At 44.6% G+C, this 20,339-nt stretch overlaps 1 protein-coding gene across 1 annotated transcript; it reads right to left on the bottom strand.

Moving 5' to 3' along the window:
* Positions 1-883: 883 nt before the first annotated feature.
* LOC308102618 (trypsin-3-like) lies at positions 884-16,447 on the bottom strand (the record flags this gene model as incomplete). Its single annotated transcript, XM_080452419.1, has 5 exons — positions 884-1,039; positions 9,055-9,312; positions 10,242-10,383; positions 12,046-12,211; positions 16,438-16,447. 5 exons carry the CDS (start codon positions 16,445-16,447, stop codon positions 884-886), a joined length of 732 nt encoding a protein of 243 aa, XP_080308545.1.
* Positions 16,448-20,339: the final 3,892 nt, after the last annotated feature.

Below are 20,339 nucleotides of genomic sequence, written 5' to 3'. Positions count from 1 at the left end.
CAGTAAAACAAACTTTCTCTCACATAGTCACTTTGATTCACTGATGGATGACAGGTGCGGCAGCGCTTGTTCCCGTTGTGTGGCTGTATAGGGCATAGCGCATGAACGCACTATGGGAGCGTGGACGAGGATGCGTCTTAGACTTTGTTACAGGTATGCTCAGCAAGGTAGAGCTTAAAGGAGCATTTCACCTATTTTCGATCTTCATACAATTGGCACTCACGAATCATTATAGGATGGTACCATTTCTGTCTACGCGGTCTGTGTCTGTGCTTTTCTCAGAGGAGGGCAGTGGACAGTTCAGAAACATGCCTACCAGTGACATCAGTGGTAGGCAGGTGTGGTCATTTCAAACAAGATTTCAAACTTTTTTATTGATACAAGAACAATGGCTTCTATTTCAGTGTGCTAACTTTCCAGGAAGAGAAAGGCTGCAGTTTTTATCAGCATTGAATCCCCATCGATGATGTCATTGGTAGGCACAGCGCATTTTGAGCAGATATAGAAACATAAGTATTTTCAGAAAACTGTACAAGCTCACAATGCGTTGCATCGCGACACATTGTGAGCTTGTAGATCGGCTTTTTTCAAATGGCCGAAATGTATATACAGTAGGGCTGAAGTGGTTAATGTGTGTTTTGTAATAATCATCAAAATCTACAAAGTAGCTAGTAACTAAAGTTTTCAAATAATTATAATGGAGTAAAAGTACACGATTTGCCTCTGAGATGTAGTGGAGTAGAAGTAAAAGTACTGAAAACTGGAAATACTCCAGTAAAGTAAAAAATATCTCAAAATTGTTAAGTACAGTACTTGAGTAAATGTACTTAGTTACTTTACTCCACTGCCAGCTGGCGTCCACGGGCTGGGCGGTGCTGACTCTTTAGCGTGGGTTACTGTCCATCAGCCATCGCATCCAGGGGACGTAGTTCCGTACTTTGGTGTACACGCCTGGGTAGTAATTGTAGCCGCAACTGATGCCCCACGAGACGATGCCCTCCACTTTGCCGTTGCAGACAAGCGGACCGCCCGAGTCACCCTGTAGAAAACCCAAGAGGAAAAGAGAATAGATACCTTTATATTGATCCCGTGGGGGGGGGGGGATTCAGTCGCCCAGAGGCAGCACAGCAGTAAGGGTTACAGAGATTACGGGTTAAGAGTAAGGAAAGAAAAGTCCTGAATTCTAAATTTACTAGAATAAAAGTATAGAGTAAAAGTATAAAAGTATTGGCATCAAAGTATACAATACATTCTAATGTATACAATATATACAAATCTTTTGAAAATTGCAGATCTACAAGCTCACAACCCATCACGATGCGACTCGTTGTGAGCTTGTAGATCGGCTATTTTCAAACGGCCAAAATGTGCACAGAGCGTGGTTAATGTATGTTTGGTAATAATAATCAGAATCTACAAAGTAACTAGTAACTATAGGTTACTGGACGTAACCCCGGTTTTATGATAATATGAGCGAGATGTCTCGCCTATGGGAGAGCGCCCTCTGGCGTGATCACAGAAGCATTACCTTATAAACTCCAGACAAACCTTTGGCTGGATTCTGACCTCCCTCTGACTGGAGGGCCCGCCCTCCATCCTATATAAGTCAGGGGAGAGTCATTTTCCGTAATTCAAGATAACATTTTTCTTCTCGTTCGTAAACAAGAAGGGTGTCTTTCGAGACATCTCGCTCATATTATCATAAAACCGGGGTTACGTCCAGTAACCTATAGTTTTATTTCAAATATTCACTCGATGTCTCGCCTATGGGAGATATAGTAAACTCCCTGATTGTTATCTCGAAGTCCAGAATAACCAGCCTAGGGGCCTGACCCCCGTCTGGAGGCTACACTATGGACCGTATGCGCCACAGGGGCTGCAGTTACGTCCAAACTGTAGAACCTGGCAAATGTCAAGGCCTAAGCCCAACATGCCACACTGCAGACATCCCAAATGGAGACCCCCCCGAAGAGGGCCCATGATGTCGCTATTTCCCTTGTAGAATGTGCCCTCAGTCCCACTGGGGCAGCATCCCACCACTGGAATAGGCTAACTGAATAGCCTCTACAATCCAGTGGGAAAGTGTCTGTTATGCAATGGGCTTGCCCACCATCCGTGGAGCCCATGACACAAATAGCTGATCTGACTTTCTCAAAGCCCTAGATCTGCCAATGCACATTTCCAAAGCCCGAACCGGACAAAGGCAATGTAACCTTTCATCCTCCTATGAGGCGAAAAGAGGCGGGTGAAACGCATTCAAGGTCACAAGGACACTTGGTACCAAGGGGTTCTTTGGCACATACCCAGGTCTGGGTCTGACAACCACCCTTGTAGCCCCTTCCTTGACTGTGTACACTCCTCGTGTACTGACAGTGCATGAAGATTACTGAGCTCTTCAGTAGTCACTGAAGCCATCAGTAACGCAGTCTTGACTGACAGTTGTTCTGTCAATTTGACTCAGAGGCTCGAAAAGTGACCGAGATAAGGAGTCCAACACCAGGCTCAAATCCCAGGGTGACACCGGGGACTTTGACTCGGGAAGAGACGTCCGGTCCCTTCCATGAACCGACAAATCAGGCGGTGCTGACCCACCGTCTCAGCCTCAAGCAAATACGGCAGGCTGAGATAGCCGCCAAGTAGACTTTTATTGTGGAAAAGGCTCTGCCCTTATCCATTAAATCCTGTAGAAAAGGACTTAATGGACATGGGCTTAGAACGGCACAGTGCGAGACTTCTCGCACCTTATCTCAAAACCGTTCTGGGGTAACCCCTCAGTACTCAGATTCATCCCCTCATGGACTGAGCCCAGAGAGTCAGATGTTCTGGTCAGGGACAAAATATCTCGCCCCCTGCTAGCGTTAGCATGTTTCCGCGTAACGGAAGCAGCCACAAGCGGTCGTACAGGAGAGGTTCGACTGACACCCAGTGACCCCATTCTGGGGCCACCAGTATCACCATCAGCCCCTGGTCCCTCACTCTCACGAGTGTGGGACCTAACAGGGACAGCGGAGGAAAGCATAAAAAGAGTTCTGAGCCATTCGTGCACTAGTGCATTTCGACCCAGAGGCACTGCACCCTCCACTGGGAAGAACAACGGACATCCCGTGTCTTCCAGTGAAGCAAAAAGATCCATCTGGGGCCGATCAAACGATCCCAGATCTGTCCTGGTATCTCCGGGTGCAGAGACCATTCGTCTGAGAGGAATCACAGATTCCTCCAGCGACACAGCGTTGTTACACATTCCTCTGTGACCAACACACGACAGCAACTGCCCAATCGTCTTAGCGATACGGCTAAGGCCATCATACCTGACATTTCCATGCACATTTTGAAGGAGACCCTCCGGCCCGTGTAAAATTGTGCTAGGCAGGACAAAAAGGACTGATCCTTTTCGGTGGCGGGCTGGCTCTGAACGATAGCGAGTTCAGAGTCCTGCCTATGAAATTCGCCGTCTGTGTAGGCACCAACACGCAGTTGACCCTGAAAACCCGATTTCAGTAGGTGAGACACCACTTTCTGAGTATGCTGCCTTGCCGCCGATTCTTGAGTTGGCTTGTAGCAGCCCATCGTCTATGTAAGACGCTATGCGAGTGCCTTCTCTTCTCAGAGGGCCAATCGCAACCTGCGTGAATTCGACAAATACTCTGGGGCTGAGGACGTTACAAACGGTAGCACCGTGTATTCGTAATTTCAACCTCAGAACCCTAACCGCAGAGATTTCTGTGTGGTGGGTAAAAGGAGCATGAAAATAGGCGTCATTTAGGTCTATCAATGTGAACCAGTCTCTCTAGCGCACCATGCGGAGGAGAGACGGATTTGATAACATCCTGAATTTGAACACCTTTAGATACTGATTGAGGGCTCTTAGGTCCAGTATCGGACGCAGCCCCCCCCCCCTTCTTTTTGACCAGGAAATAGCACGAGTAGAGCCCGCTGTTCGCTTGGTCTCTGGGTATTTCTTGTACAGTTCTTTTTCCCAACAGGGAGAATTGTCTTCCTGTAGAAAGGCGAACTGTAGTATATATCCCCTGGATATAGAGTGCAGCTGTATAGTGGTTGAACAGAGTCGACCGTGAGCCGTTCCCTTGGGGACAGGGCGTAATCGTCCTCTCCCCATGGCGAGCATTCGCCCCGCTACCATGAAGTGTCCGTGAGACCTCTGTGGTAGCGAGCTCGTGTCCCTTATGTTCTGGTTTTGTCCTGTTTCATTTCTTTTTGCCGTGCCCCTGAAAATCAGGCTGTAACGGTTTGAAATGTTATTGGAGAAACAGGTAGAGAGGGTTCAATTTCTAATAACCACTCCGATGTCTTGCCAAAGGAGACATCTTGGTCATAGTATGTTTACATTCACACAACATTATCCACATAATGTATAGTGTGTAAAGTCATTCTCCCTTCCATCGGGTGGTGGAGCGTGTTCACCCCGCCCCGCCCGGTCACCAGAACTCTAGGACCACCAGAGAGAGAGGGGGAGGCGGTGTCCACCGTCTCCTCCTGACATAGTCCCAGCCATGTCCCTCTCCTTTCTTTATTTCGCTCTTGTAGAGTAGCTGCCCGAGGCCTGCCTCTGGCTGGCTAGGGTGCCCCCCCTGGCCTGTAGGTTGCAAGCAGGAGCGCCTGCCGTTTAGGCGACGCGTGCTTCGCAATGGAGTTGGGCTCTCGTGTCAGAGCCGTGGCTTCTGACGTGAGGTGTGTGGCAACCCCTTCTTCCACGGGTAGCGGGAAGAGTAGGGCTCAGCCCAGGACACGTCAACTGTTGTCCCAGTGCTGGTTGCCAACGGGAGTAGGCATTAAACCGTTCTCCCATACTGGCTGCGGCTGTGGCCATAGGCTACGCCGCTGGTAACTCGAGGTCGAGTATGAGTCGTGGGGAGAGGCTCGTTTTACTGGCCAATCGCCTGCTCAATGACCTGGTTATAGGGGACATATTCTGTACCCTGGAGTAGTGGGGCCTCGTCCGTGTCCTCTTCCTAACTTGGTGTAGAAGGGACGCCTCGCGGGGTTTGGGGGGGTTCGTCCCCCTCCGCCCCGGTGGACGTGGACTCCTATGGCTGGGTCAACATTTGGAAATGTATGGCCCGTTTTCTGACGAACCTAGGTTCAGTCAGTCCGCATGCTATGCGGAACGGACCTTCCTCACACGGCCCTCGGGCTGCGTGGGTCGGTCCCAGGCAAATAACACATGAGTTGTGTCCGTCGTGACACGACATTCTATTCCCGCAGACCCCGCACTCTTTCGAGGGACAGGGGTCCCTTCGTTGCTGGGCTGCAGCGGTCATTGTTCACAACACGCGTGGAGCCTGTTTGTGGCAAGGTCTGTAAAACAGGGGAGTCGGTGTTAGCGTGTAGCTAACTGTAGCCTGCCCAGCTGGTAGTTTATGATGCTAGCTGGTGGCTTGCAGAGCTGTCCCAAAGAAAAACACTAAGAGCGGAAGACGCTGGTGTGTTTGCTCGGTTTTAGCTCGTGGCTAAGAGGCCACCTTAGAGAGAAAAACACGATGTGGAGCAGTGATGCTGTCGTGTTTTACTCTGTGATAGCACGCAGTGTGCAAAACGTGTTGCTAGTGGGAGCTCTAAGCTTACCGATGGCAACGTGCTAAGCAAGCTGGTAGCATATTATGCTAGTTGGTGGCGTGCAGAGCTGTCTCTGAAAGAACACAGTAGGAGCGGACGACGCTGGTGTGTTTGCCCGGTGTTTAGCTCATGGCTAAAAACCACCTCGGAGAGAAAACACGATGTGAAGCAGGTTATGCTGTCGTGTTTACTCTGTGTCAGCACGCAGTGTGTAACGTGTTGCTAGTGGGAGCTTGTTAAGCTCACCGATGGCAACGCACTAAGCTAGCTGGTAGCGTATTATGCTAGTTGGTGGCGTGCAGGGCTGTCCCAGAGAAAAAACACACTAAGAGTGTAAACACTGGTGTGTTTGTTCAGTGTTTTAACTCTTGGCTAAGAATCACCTCGGAGAAAACCACGATGTAAAGCAGAGATGCTGCCGTGTTTGCTGTAGCCTGCCAAACGTGTTGTTAGTGGGAGTTTATTAAACTCACCGGTGACAACATGCTAAAAAACTAGCTGGTATCCTATGATGCTAGTTGGTGGCGTGCAGCGCTGACCCGGAGAAAGCACACTAAGAGCGGACGACGCTGGTGTATTTACTCGGTGTTAGCTCGTGGGTAAGAAGTCACCCTGGAGAAAAACACGATCTTAAGATGTCGTGTTTACTCTGTGTTAGCATGATAGCCTGCAAGCAGTGTCGCTAGTGGGAGCTTGTTAAGCTCCCGGTGACGACGCGCTACGCTAGCTGGTAGTATATGATGCTAGTCGGTGGCGTCTCGCACTCTTTCTGCGGGACCGGGGCTCTGTTGGACCCGGTCCGGCTCTTCGGAGCTGCGGAGGCCATGTTCACGTTAAGCGTTTTAAGCTTGAAGAACGGAACAGGGAGGAGGGGAAAACAAAACACGGGGGCCGAGCAGACTATGCTGGCGTGTTTGTTTTTCTCCTAGCTAGCTCGGGGCTAACTGTGGCTAGCAGCCCGTGGGGCTGAGGAGAGCTTATTAGGCTCATCCCCTGGCTCACGGCTACTAGACTGAGAAGTAGCAGACTATACTACACGTTAGCAATTTAAGCTAGAAAAACTAGGGAACATGTTAAGTTCCTCTAGGAAGAACCGTGCGATATTGTCACAGGTTTTGTAAAGAAAGTCAACACCTACCGTCAGCAGCGTCTCGCGGTCCAAGATATTATCCTGTCCTGATGAGACTTTCGCCGTGCCGACTCCATAAGGTGGACTGAGAAGGTGCTTCCTCGATCGAACGAGAAGAAAAACTGAATTACGGAAAATGACTCTCCCCTGACTTATATAGGATGGAGGGCGGGCCCTCCAGTCAGAGGGAGGTCAGAATCCAGCCAAAGGTTTGTCTGGAGTTTATAAGGTAATGCTTCTGTGATCACGCCAGAGGGCGCTCTCCCATAGGCGAGACATCGAGTGAATATTTGAAATAAAACTAAAGTTTTCAAATAATTGTAGTGGAGTAAAAGTACAATATTTGCCTCTGAGATGAAGTGGAGTAGAAGTAAAAGTACTGAAAATTGGAAATACTCCAGTAAAGTAAAAATACCCAAAAGTTACTTTACACCACTGATACCTATACAATTGTCCTGCACTATGCAGGAAAACAACAACACAAGGTTACAGTGTCTCAACCTATGCCGCCCTAAAACAAATATAGTGTCCATTACAATCAGTGCACCGTCAAACAAATAAAGTGTCCATTTCAATCAGAAGAAAGGATAGCTGGTGAACAAAGAGGTGCTTCCTTTTGTAAGATACATGCAAACACACCCTTTAAAGTACTGTTCTCGCCACTCCAGTGTCGAATGGCACTGCTCAATTGAGCGTGAATTCCCTGTTATTGTTCTCCATGACACTGATAGGATATTGTTTCAACGCAGCACCTTTTAACCCATTAAAAACCGGGAACGCATCTGTGTAACCACTTTAACCCTTGTTTTATACTTTTGGCTATTCAAAAATAGCAGATCTACAAGCTCATAGCACGGCACAGAGTGCACATTTAATCGTGAACATTTTTGCAAATCTTTGAATATATATATTTTAAAGCAATTTTTTTAACTCAAATCTTTGCTTCTGGGGATTCTACAAATGTCTTCTAAACAGTTAAAACTTATGTTGGTATATATATCAGTATACTCAAACTTATTCATGTCAAGGACCACCCAAAATGATATGTATTTGGTCACGGACCCCCATCTCAAAATATGTTGTTCCAGGAACCCCCAGAAGCAAAGATTTGAGTTACAAATGTTCAATTAGAAAACGTACATTTTCAAAGATTTGCACTAATTTTCATGATTTTTCAAAAATAGCAGATATACAAGCTCTATGAGCTTGTATATCTGCTATCTTTGAATAGCCAAAATATAAAATAATGGCTATAGCTAAAATCTAGAGAGACGGGTGACAGCCGGAATGTAGACGGCATCCCGGGAGCAGTATGGGTTGGCGCCTCAGCCTGTGTCTTCCGTGAGGAAGAAGCCCAACAAACCCACGGTGAGGCCTTTAGGAGGGCCATTCAAGCAAGTGGAGCCTGCAGTACCACCACGGGCCAAGAAACCATCATGCCAGAAGGAAATGTTTGGATCGGGGGGAGTCTGGTGCAGCGCTCAGGTCTTGGACCTGGTGAGACGAAGGAGGAGCCTAGTCCAGAGCCTAGTCCCTCCACGTGCCAGAGCCTCCCCCAGTCCCGGCAGAGTAATTCCGGAGTAGCGGACTGAGTGGCCCTGTCTTTCCCTAAGAGGTAGCTACTGGGACGTAAGTCGGGGCTTGATCAACCCCGGCTGGGTCACCTGGGCGAGGGTTGTTGCGAGACCCGAAACACCCGATGACCCCAGGCTACAACACTGATGATACGTCCCAGGTGCATCCATGTGATGTTTTCTTTATAGTTAAAATGACAGAAAAAAAGCCTGGGATAACGTTGCAGGAAATGAGGTCTAGGAGTGGGAGTGAACCTTGTATTTTCCTAACCAATCAGAGTGCAGAGGGGCGTCGCTCCAAATTAATGACGTCAGTGTTCTGTGCACAGGCTGGGGAGGAGGGGAGTCGAGGCGGGCACATAGATTGGTGAAGCAATAGGGAGCCGGCGTTGGATTCCACCGGGAGGTTTGGATCGGGCCCTCTAGACCTTGGAAAGCCTGCGTTCCTCCAGTCTATACCCTCAGTGGACCAGTGTTAATTTTGACAGCAAATTTGTATTTAGTTTAGTCTTTTGAATAAAATTTCATATTTTCAACTAAATATAAGATTTTAGTCGACTAAATCTACAGTTGATTTTGTCGACAAAAATTTGTTCTACTCCTTCTACTCCTGTTTGGCAGGCCTTGATGGCGTCGTAATGGCTGATTTTACACTTGGTCGCATGCTGAAAATAGCCAATCTACAAGCTCACACTGCAACGAACATTTGTGCGACGACGATTTTTCGTCATAGTTTTAGTCTACGAAATGAACACTGCAGTGGACTTTCTGTTTTACCTTGCAGGAGTCCTTGCCACCGTATCGCGATCCGGCACACAGCATGTTGTCGGTGATCCTGCCCCAGTAGTAATATTTACACCAGGGGATGACTTGTACGTCCACCGCACGTAGTTCAGGAGAGAGGTAGTAGCTGTAGACGTGCGTCACGCCCCAGCCGCTCACCGTGCAGGAGGTTCTGTACTGTAACCGGGCGGTGTCGCGATCAGGCAGCTCGATTGTCTGGGTACGGTTATTGTCTTCAGCTTCTCTACTTAACTGCAACACAGACCAAAACAGAAGGGCACACCAATGAGATGCTAATATGTATGTGTGTGTGTGTGTGTGTGTGTGTGTGTGTGTGTGTGTGTGTGTGTGTGTGTGTGTGTGTGTGTGTGTGTGTGTGTGTGTGTGTGTGTGTGTGTGTGTGTGTGTGTGTGTGTGTGATTTGAGTTACAAATGTTCAATTAAAAAAAGTATGTGTATGTGTGTTTTTAGGTATATTAAAAAAGGTCTTAAAAGTCCTTGAATTGTCATTTTACTGTCATCAGGGGACGGACCCCATGCAAATCATGTGGGGGTCCAGACCCACAGGTTGAGAACCACTGGTATATGGTACCATCTTGTAGATTCAGATGGCCAGCATTTGAGAATGCTGAAATGTAATTACCTAATGGTAGACAAAGACCGCCCATACGAATTCCTCCTGACTTCAATTAATTTTTAACATACAGTACAGCGTTGGTTCTCATTCCCCCAGGGGTCTTTGGCGGGGTTCCAGGGGGTCCCCAGCAAAAGTAGTTAACATAGCATTACAATCATTTTAACCACTAACCACTTTATCCATTTATACGTTTCAAAATTAAGTACTTAAACAAGTAGTTCACCCCAAAAATGACTCATTTTCTTTCAATTACACACCCCATAAAGCCTTGAATTCATGATTTTTGTTTTGTTTTTGAGCCAATAATTCGACTCTTTGCTCTTTGAGTCTCCTACTGCAGACTCTGCTTGTCATCAAATTATTGGCTCAGGAATGTGACAAAAACTAAAAAAATCCCCCGCTTCATGGGGTGTGTAATTGATAGAAAATAAGTAATGTTTTGGGTGAACTACTCCTTTAAGTACTTAATAACCACCTCTGGCCGTGATTAATTGTCTTAACAACGTTGCTAGATGTCTTTCAAATACAGTTGAGTCATGCGTACCTTCATGAGCATGATGTCACTGTCGAAGCTTCTGTAGTTGTACCTGGGATGGACGAATATCCTGGAGACATTGAGGACCTGCTCAAAGTCCTCGTCCACAGCCAGGTCGTGCTCACTCAACACCACCCTCAGCATACCTGACCTGAGGACCATGAAGTGGATACAGTCCAATCAGGTTTCTATAATGTGGTGATCGGCATTGGTTTCAGGTCACTATAACACATTCAATCCGGGAACTGCATCTGTGTCACTTTAGATGTTTTTGGCTAATATATATACATTTCTAACTCAAATCTTTGCTTCTGGGTGTCCCTGGAAGGAAATATTTTGGGATGGGGGTCCGTGGACAAATATTCATGTCCTTGACATGAAACAAGTTTGAGAACCACTGCAACATAAGAAAAATGTTAGAATTTAGAAGACATTTGTAGAATCCCCAGAAGCACAGATTTGATTTAAAGATGTTCGCTTTCAATATATTTATTTATGTTATTTTGCAAATTGCCTAATGTTGGCCTATACCTGAGTTATTTAATAAACCTCATTTCGTTTTCACCCTGGATTTTGCCTGCTTGTACTGCACTGCCCCACACTATCCCGCTCCATACCTCTCATGACATTACAATACAATTCAAAAATAGTAGATCTACAAGCTCATAGTGCTGCACTCGGAGCTTGTATATCTGCTATTTTAAAGCAGGGGTCTTCAACGTTTTTCAGGCCAAGGACCCCTTAGCTGAGAGAGGGATGACGCAGGGACCCCCCACTACATGCTGTATAAAATTGTGTTGCAGATTAAAAATAAATTGATTTCATAGATAGACTTGTTTGACAGCACTGTCATCAGTGTCGCGTACATTACAAGTACAAATTCTGCGTTCATTTTGTTTAAATATTCTTCTCTATGAATATGTTGGGATTCCCTATGTTGGGAAGTGTATTTTCAGGCAGTTAACCGTTTAAACCCTCAATGTTTAGTCAACTTGACCTTTTGCTCTGGTCTGCTCTTTTTCCCTCTACACCAACTCTCCGAGAATAGCCGATCTACAAGCCCAAAACAACTCGCGGCGCGAGGCGTTGTGGGCTATAGAGGAAAAAGGCCACTGGGTCACCAGAATCTGTAGGGTTCATCCTGCAATATATATTTATTTATTTATTTATTTATTTATTTATTTATTTATTTATTTATTTATTTATTTATTCTGTCTGTCTGTCTGTCTGTCTGTCTGTCTGTCTGTCTGTCTGTCTGTCTGTCTGTCTGTCTGTCTGTCTGTCTGTCTGTCTGTCTGTCTGTCTGTCTGTCTGTCTGTCTGTCTGTCTGTCTGTCTGTCTGTCTGTCTGTCTGTCTGTCTGTCTGTCTGTCTGTCTGTCTGTCTGTCTGTCTGTCTGTCTGTCTGTCTGTCTGTCTGTCTGTCTGTCTGTCTGTCTGTCTGTCTGTCTGTCTGTCTGTCTGTCTGTCTGTCTGTCTGTCTGTCTCTCTCTCTCTCTCTCTCTCTCTCTCTCTCTCTCTCTCTCTCTCTCTCTCTCTCTCTCTCTCTCTCTCTCTCTCTCTCTCTCTCTCTCTCTCTCTCTCTCTCTCTCTCTCTCTCTCTCACGCACGCACGCACGCACGCACGCACGCACGCACGCACGCACGCACGCACGCACGCACGCACGCACGCACACAAACACACACAAACACACACAAACACACACACGGAACATGGGAATACAAATCAGTGCTCTGTAATCACAGTGCTAAAGTATTACTTTATAACAGTCCACAGCATATGCCCCTGGCCCCCATGTTATAATTAGTACTCACGGCCTCCAGCAGTGGGCAGCAGACAACACCCACTGACTGTGGACCAGGGTCCCTCCACAGTAATGTCTCCACACGCCATTCCTTCCTAAATACTGCAGAGAGGCCTGAAATCCATGTGAGTATGGGCTAACCTCCTGACCCCCGATGATCCTTTTCGCAAGGGACTCTGTGGGCAACAAGGATATCAGGATACAGTCAGGCCTTTGAATGCATGTTTCACGTGAGTTCTGTTGATTTCAATTTCGGTGAATTTCCAAGCAAAATAGTCTTTGGTCTCCGTGAGAACATCTAAAATAACCGCTACATAAATGGTGTAATCATTTTCAATGTTTCCCTGACTGCAAATGCATGAGGCATCGTGTGTACCCGACCACAGTCACCTTAAGTCAACCATTTTGTAACTTTAATTTCTGCTTTTGTTCCTATGTAGGTCACTGTCAAATGTCCTTTGAAAGACTCTTTTAACATGTTTACATATCATCTGACATGTTTACATATCATCTGACAAACCTCACAATAGAGCCAGTCTATAAAAACCTGCCTGAGTCACTTTTTGAAGTGATGCATGGGAAGGTCAGAGCTACTTTGTTCACACACCTATAGGCCTATGTATAAATACATTGAACGCCAGTCCCAGGTGATATTTGATTCATGGTAAATATTTTACCCAGGTTTGTGACATTTGTGTCAAACTTAGCAATGCTATTTAAAAGAGAGGAGGTCGCACAGCTCGTAGCCACGATGCAATAACCTTTTTTTTTATTTAGAAAGACATCATCGTTTTGACGTTTGGTCTTCTTCAGTCTTGAATCAAAAACCACCAAAGTGGAAAAAGCGGCACTCCAAAATAAAAGATGCAAGACAAGGTCAGATATAAGTTCTCATTTATCGGGCCGTAGGCTTCCTCAGAGCAGATTTAAAAAGTCTTCTTTAGCAAAACAAACAAAATGCAAAGGAATCAGAACGTTTGAGTCAAAAATAAAAATCAATTCTGATATCCTTTAACATAGTATTTTGTTCTGCTAACTTATAGTATAGTTAAATCCATATCACTTCTTAACACCCAGTAAGCATTATGGAATCAATATCAATGATTAAGTACAACCAAGAAGCTTACCTGTTACAGAGAGAGCCAAAAGTAGCAACAATGAACGCCTTACTGTCTGAGCCATTGTTCACTCCACCTGTAACACACAGTATAAGCATATAGCAGCTGGTACAGGTAGATTTACTACAGTACATGACAAAATAATGCATTGCTTTACGTTAGATTACCACAACCTGATAGCCCATCCTCAAATTACCCATCAGATTTCTCAGCGACACAGCTAAACTTTGAATGACAGATCTCTAAATCTACACATCTGATAGAGTACATATTCCTCTTCATATTTGCAGTTCAATACCACTAATCAAGTTGAACAAATGTCCCACAGCACAACCTGTTCAGCTTTAAGGAAAATATTTAAATAGTAATACCTATAATCCAGCGCATGCATGCAGCAATCTTCAGGGTATCTCCAACTGAACCCGACCAAAACCTACCATGTTCCTTATATAGCCTAGTCTAGTGTAACTGCATCCTTGCCTACTTTTGTTAAACTTTCTTTTATCTCATTTCAAAGGACATCCCACACATGAACAATGATGGTGACAAAGCCATGGTGTCACATGAGGTCAAAACACCTGTTTTCTTGTTTTGTTTTGGTTATTGTTGACTGTATCGGTAGCTGTAAACTGGACACCAGCTGTGTGTGTGTGTGTGTGTGTGTGTGTGTGTGTGTGTGTGTGTGTGTGTGTGTGTGTGTGTGTGTGTGTGTGTGTGTGTGTGTGTGTGTGTGTGTGTGTGTGTGTGTGTGTGTGTGTGTGTGTGTGTGTGTGTGTGTGTGTGTGTGTGCGCGCGTGCGTGCGTGTGTGTTTATATTCACACCATATTCATAGAGAGACAGACAGACAGACAGACAGACAGACAGACAGACAGACAGACAGACAGAATGAAGCTTTGGCAAAACTTCAATAAGGAAGATCTTTTCTATCATTCTTTCATTCAGCTTTCTTTTCTTCTGATGGGGAGTTCCACTCTGTAACGTCCACCTCCCAATGTTTTCAAAACCTGAGCATGAGCACTCTTTCCATTTTCAGTTAGCCAATCAGGTGATGGTCTCCATTTTACAAATATCACTTCATCTGAACCCGTCATTCTCTCTCAGACCTCTGAACCCGTCATTCTCTCTCAGACTGGGCCCTATCGTGCATCCAGCGCTATCCCTTACCACTATGCGCTATCCGTTTATTATGCATAAGGCAGCTGGTGCTGCCCCTAACCGATATTGTGCGGCAACGTTACCCATTAAACATTACGCCAACTCCCTTACCTAAGTCTGTAGGTGTGGCTGATGGGCGTGTAGTTGCTGCGCTCTCTGTGAAATTGCTATTGTGCCCACACGCCTATGGGAAAGCGCACATTGGGCATGCATGCAAGATCCCAGAGTCGATATGAAAGATTTATATTTCACTCACAATTTATGTGGCATTTCAAAGACGTATTCCTTAATTAATCCTATGAAAAAAAATCTAGTTTACCGCTGTCTTCTTGCCTAGAAGTGTGATGGGATGTTTCTTTTTTTTGCGCAGCACGCACCACTTTATATTATATTTCACTCACAATTTATGTAGCATTTGAAAGACGTATTCCTTCATTATTCCTATGAAATAACATTCCAGTTTCCCGCTGTCTTCTTGCCTAGAAGTGTGAGTGTTTTACATATCAAAAGACTAAAATGAAACAATCACCATTTAACCAATCAACTAATGAGATGAAGTAAAAATTTAAAAAAATTAAAAACTGGACATCACATTACAGGATATCTTACAACACAACGAGCGGTAGGCCTGATCAGAAGAGATGTAAAGCCTGTTTGAACAGGCGAGTCTTTAGTTGTCTTTTAAATATGTCCACTGGACACAGCTCTTAGGTCTAAGGGGAGATTATTCCATAGCCTGGGGGGCGAAACTCGAAAAGGCATGATGACCTTTATGCTGCGTTCACAGTGGCAGCTACAAAGATAGTATGCTACCATTCTTTTTCAACAGAAGCCAGCGACATGAAGATACAAAGATACATCTGATGTTTCAAAGGACATTTGACAGTGACCTACATAGGAATAAAAGATGGACACAGCTCTTTAGGTCTAAGGGGAGATTATTCCATAGCCTATAGGGGCGAAACTCGAAAAGGCTCGATCGCCTTTATGCTGCGTTCACACCCGCAGCTACAAAGATACAGGCGACCATTCTTTTTCAACGGAAGCCAGTGACATGAAGATGCAAAGATACATCCGCTGTTTGTAGCTGCAACAAAAGCTACCACAGCTACGTCCACAAAGTTTTATGAATAATGGCCCAGTGTTTTTTTCTACAGACAGACAGACAGACGGACGGACGGACGGACGGACGGACGGACGGACGGACGGACGGACGGACGGACGGACGGACGGACGGACGGACGGACGGACGGACGGACGGACGGACGGACGGACAGACAGACAGACAGACAGACAGACAGACAGACAGACAGACAGACAGACAGACAGACAGACAGACAGACAGACAGACAGACAGACAGACAGACAGACAGACAGACAGACAGACAGACAGACAGACAGACAGACAGACAGACAGACAGACAGACAGGGGGACTGACAGACAGACAGACAGGGGGACTGACAGACAGACAGACAGGGGGACTGACAGACAGACAGACAGGGGGACTGACAGACAGACAGGGGGACTGACAGGGGGGCTGACAGTCTCAGACAGGGGGGCTGACAGTGAAGTGACAATGCAAGGACTTTTAAGACCCGTTTAATACCTTTAAAAAATCCTAATTGTCAAATACTATAAGAAAGAGGCAAGAACTATGAAAAACTGCTATTTTCACAACATTTATCTGTGGAACCGAGTCAGACTAATGCCTCAACTCCTACAATTCCAAGTACTTATCAGGCTGGGGGGTCCCCAGTTCAAACATGATTAGTTTGGGGCGGGGCAGTTCAAATATGTTCATTTTGGGGGGTCGCGTCCTGAAAAGGTTGAGAACCACTGGTCTAAAGGTTGATCACCTCCACATCAAACTTAGAAACCTAGGACTCAACCCCAGCCTGGCTGGATTCTGGACTTAATGTCAGAGTGATACCAGACGTGAGGATGGGCTCCAACACCTCTGGCCCCTTGACCTCAACACAGGAGGCCCTCAGACAGGCTGCATTATGAGCCCTACGTAGTAATAGCAGGCTGAGTGTTCGGTTGTTGGCTTCTTTACCTACAATTGGGAAACTTGATCCTGTAGTTGTGGACACCCAGGAGATTACTGCTGGGTGGTGGAATCCACACCTTGCCTCATACCTCTAAAAACAAGACACTTTTTATTTCAGCCACGCTGAAATCCTACTCCTAAAAAAAGAGTTCCTATATTTATCAGAGCTATTTCCTGATGAATATAGGAACTCTCGGTTTAGGAGTAGGATTTCAGCGTGGCAAAAATAAATGGAAGAATGTCAGGGGATAAGGGTCGGGGAGTTGATGACATAGAAATTATGCTTGGTTTATGTCAAGGTTGTCAGGTTTCATTCATTCCTTTGAAATTTGAATGGAACAATATAGCCGTGATTCAAGATGAATAATGTTTGAGAGTGACGTTGCTTATAGTGGGTTGTTTCTATCACACAAATGGCACTCTTCTCATATGCTATATGCTTCATGCTCCAACATCTTGTCTCACTACTCCATCTATCAAATACATTACTTCCCTGGTCTATGGTAAACACTGCCCCAGGACGATAGATTAAATGTGTACACACACACACACACACACACACACACACACACACACACACACACACACACACACACACACACACACACACACACACACACACACACACACACACACACACACACACACACACACACACACACACATTTTCAGGATACCAATTTCATCCAATCAGGAGAGAGAACGCATACAGGGTACTGGAAGTGATGAAACAAATAAACGAGCGACGGAAATAGAAACGGGAACACAAGGTGATACATTATATTTGTGGGGTTCTCTCTCCTGATTGGATGACATTTGTAACCCACCTGGCATTTTGTTTTCCGTTTACTAAAGAGCTGGAGAGACAGGGAGACTGATCTTTCAGAAGATTTAAAAAGGATACAAATTCACCACTTAAACATTTCAAAAGTGTTTCATGAATAAAATAAAACAATCTAATAATTCCATTCCATTCCATTAAAAAAATTAAAACATTTAAGAAGTAGTGAAAATAGCAGATCCACAAGCTTGCCGATCGGCTATTTTCACTAGTTTGGGTCCCGGGCAAGCGTCTAATTTCTCTTTCGGGTCCTGAGCTAAAAGGTTTGTATTGGGACTCAGAGCACCTTTAACAACACTGAAACGGAGGTGAATTCCCCCAGGGTGAATGAAATGGTACAGCATAGTCCCAATGGAATTCTCTGACTCACAATACGGTAAGCCACCAAAGCTCACTATTTTCTATGACCCAGATGAACTCCAGTGGCTCACACAGCCAAAGCTCTACATTAACCCATTAAGGCCTGAGGCCGATTCCAAAAATGTCTTCTAAATCTTAACAGTTTTCTGATAAATTGATGTTGCTATATGGTTTTCAAAATTATATGTATTTGGCCGCCGACCCCTATCCCCTCAAAATATTTTGTCCCAGGGAACCTCCAGAAGCAAAGATTTGAGTCAAAAATGTTTGCTTCAATATCTTTGAAAATATATATTCAAAGATTGGCACAAAGATTGTTTCAAAAATAGCAGATCTACAAGCTCATAGCGCGGCACAAAGTGACGCGCTATGATCTTGTATATCTGCTATTGTTTTAATAGCCAAATAAATCTAAAATGATGTTCAGATAGTAAAATCAGCAGGAAGTTGACATTTGCCCATGACCCACCTTTCTCCCACCCATTTTGCCAGCCTAGGCTGGCTCAGGGTGGAAGACAGGGTTAAACAACTAAAAATGGGACTGGCCTTCAAAATTGTAAATGCAAATTTGCCCGATATGCCCCCTATTCCCGCATATCTGAGTAAATACCTCCAAAAGGTTAGCGACACCCACAGTCACAATACCAGAGGGAGCGTTAACAACAATTTGGTACCACCCACCCATAAAACAAACATGGGCAAATTCTCCTTCTACAGCACTGCCACCCAGGATTGGAATAGTCTAACTCCATCCCTCAAAAAATGCAGTTCGCTGGGCTCATTTAAAAGAGCCTTAAAAAAAATCACCTTTCAGGAGGCCAAAAGAGGAGGTAGTACCATTTTCCCGTTAGACAGCAGACCCTCCCCCCCCCTGTTCTTGTAAATATTTGTTCCCCCTTTTTTTTTTCTTTTTTTTGTTGTACATAGTGTTATTTTTTTTTTGCTGTTTTTTTTGTAATGATATTTGAACTGTGGTGCCACTATATATGTCTATGAATTGAATACCAAGGCCCTCATTGGAAACAAGTCCGCAATGACTTTTATGAACGGACCTGTTAGACAAAGTATTTTAAATGTAACTGTGCTGTTTTACATTTTTTGCCTAATAAAATATTCAATCAATCAATGTATTAAACAAATAAACAGTACTGGGTTTGGTGATATTGTCTGACTGTAAGAGCTGTTTTACCATACAATGTAAGTTAATGAGGAGCATATTTTGAATAATCAATTTCTAGTCAATGGAGCAATTATTTTTGATTTCTTGTCCACCTGGAGTTAGGAGTTACATCATGGCAAGGCAACTACACAACCCAAACCTCTGCTAAAGTGGTATTGCCCTTTAAATGTTCAGATGAATTGAATACACAGGACCTCAATGGAAACAAGCCATAAGGCTTTATTGGGTTTATCCTTTTAGCATCATTGTGTATGAAACTGTACCTCTGTGCTTTCTTTTGCAAACTGTTAATAAAGTATTCAATTGATCAATCAATCAATAGTTCCTCAGCTGGCCAGCAGATGGGGTAATTCCCTAACATTCTGTCTGGTTCAATACATACAACATGATAAACACTGAACAGTGTGTCTGAAGATATACAGTACTACTGTTTATCAGTAGTGTAAAGTAACTAAGTACATTCACTCAAGTACTGTACTTAAGTACAATTTTAGGTATTTTTACTTTACTGGAGTATTTCCCGTTTTCAGTGCTTTTACTTCTACTCCACTACATCTCAGAGGCAAATATTGTACTTTTACTCCACTACTATTATTTGAAAACTTTAGTTACTAGTTAATTTTAGTTACTATAAATTATTCTATTATAAAACATACACTAACCACTTTAGCCCTATGTTATACATTATTTATACATTTGAAAGTAGCCTTTCTACAAGCCTTTTCTAGTAGCGACGCGTTGTGAGCTTGTAGATCTGCTATTTTCAAACATTTTAGTACTTTTACTTTTGGTACTGTAAGCATATTTTGATGCCAATACTTTTGTACTTTTACTCAAGTAACATTTTGAACACAGGGCCTACTTCTTCCACCACTGCGGTTTATGCACTCCTAAATATCTTCAACGATAGTACCCACATATAGTATGTAGTATGTGATTTAGAATGCAAGTTGGCCTTTTCTTAGTTACTCCTCCCCTTAGGTTTCGTTTGTGAATCTTACCTGCACACATTACATGTGCCCACAATGTCAACATTGGCACTTTGTTTTGTAAAAAAAAAAAGGAGGACAAAATTGTCTATTTTCTGATAGTACTCATGGTTAGGCTAGAGTGTTTTTGCTGACCCATCTCTCAAACTCTTCACATGATACTGACAGGCGATACTTTCAGCTGTTAGAAAGCTGGGATGTTTATATTATTTTATGGGGCGGCCATAGCTGAGTGGTTAGTGAGCCCGCCTAGGGAGCCAGAGGCCCTGGTTGCCCCAGGTACGATTCCAGGCCAGGCCAGCAAATGTGTCGATGAAATGAAATTAGTCCCTGAGCAAGACTCTTAACCCCTAATTGCTCACAGGTCCTCATTGGAAACAAGACCGGAAGGACTTTCATGAACGGACCTGTTAAAAGGAATTAATTATCCTTATATCAAATATTGAAAGCGTAGCAACACCAGGAAGAAGCTTGGATAATGACTTGTTCCAAGTGGCTGAGGAATGGTCAGAATAAAACCATTCATATTTTCATCAGAAGGCAGGCATTGTTCTTTAATCAGCATTACAACTAAACATTAATTTCAACACATTTTAGTGACACATCAAG

Source organism: Gymnoscopelus braueri (genome assembly GCF_963280865.1).
Source record: "Gymnoscopelus braueri genome assembly, chromosome: 16".
NCBI classification, from domain to species: Eukaryota; Metazoa; Chordata; class Actinopteri; order Myctophiformes; family Myctophidae; genus Gymnoscopelus; species Gymnoscopelus braueri.
The sequence above is the reverse complement of the archived record's forward strand: the minus strand, read 5'-3'. Positions and strand labels throughout refer to the sequence as shown.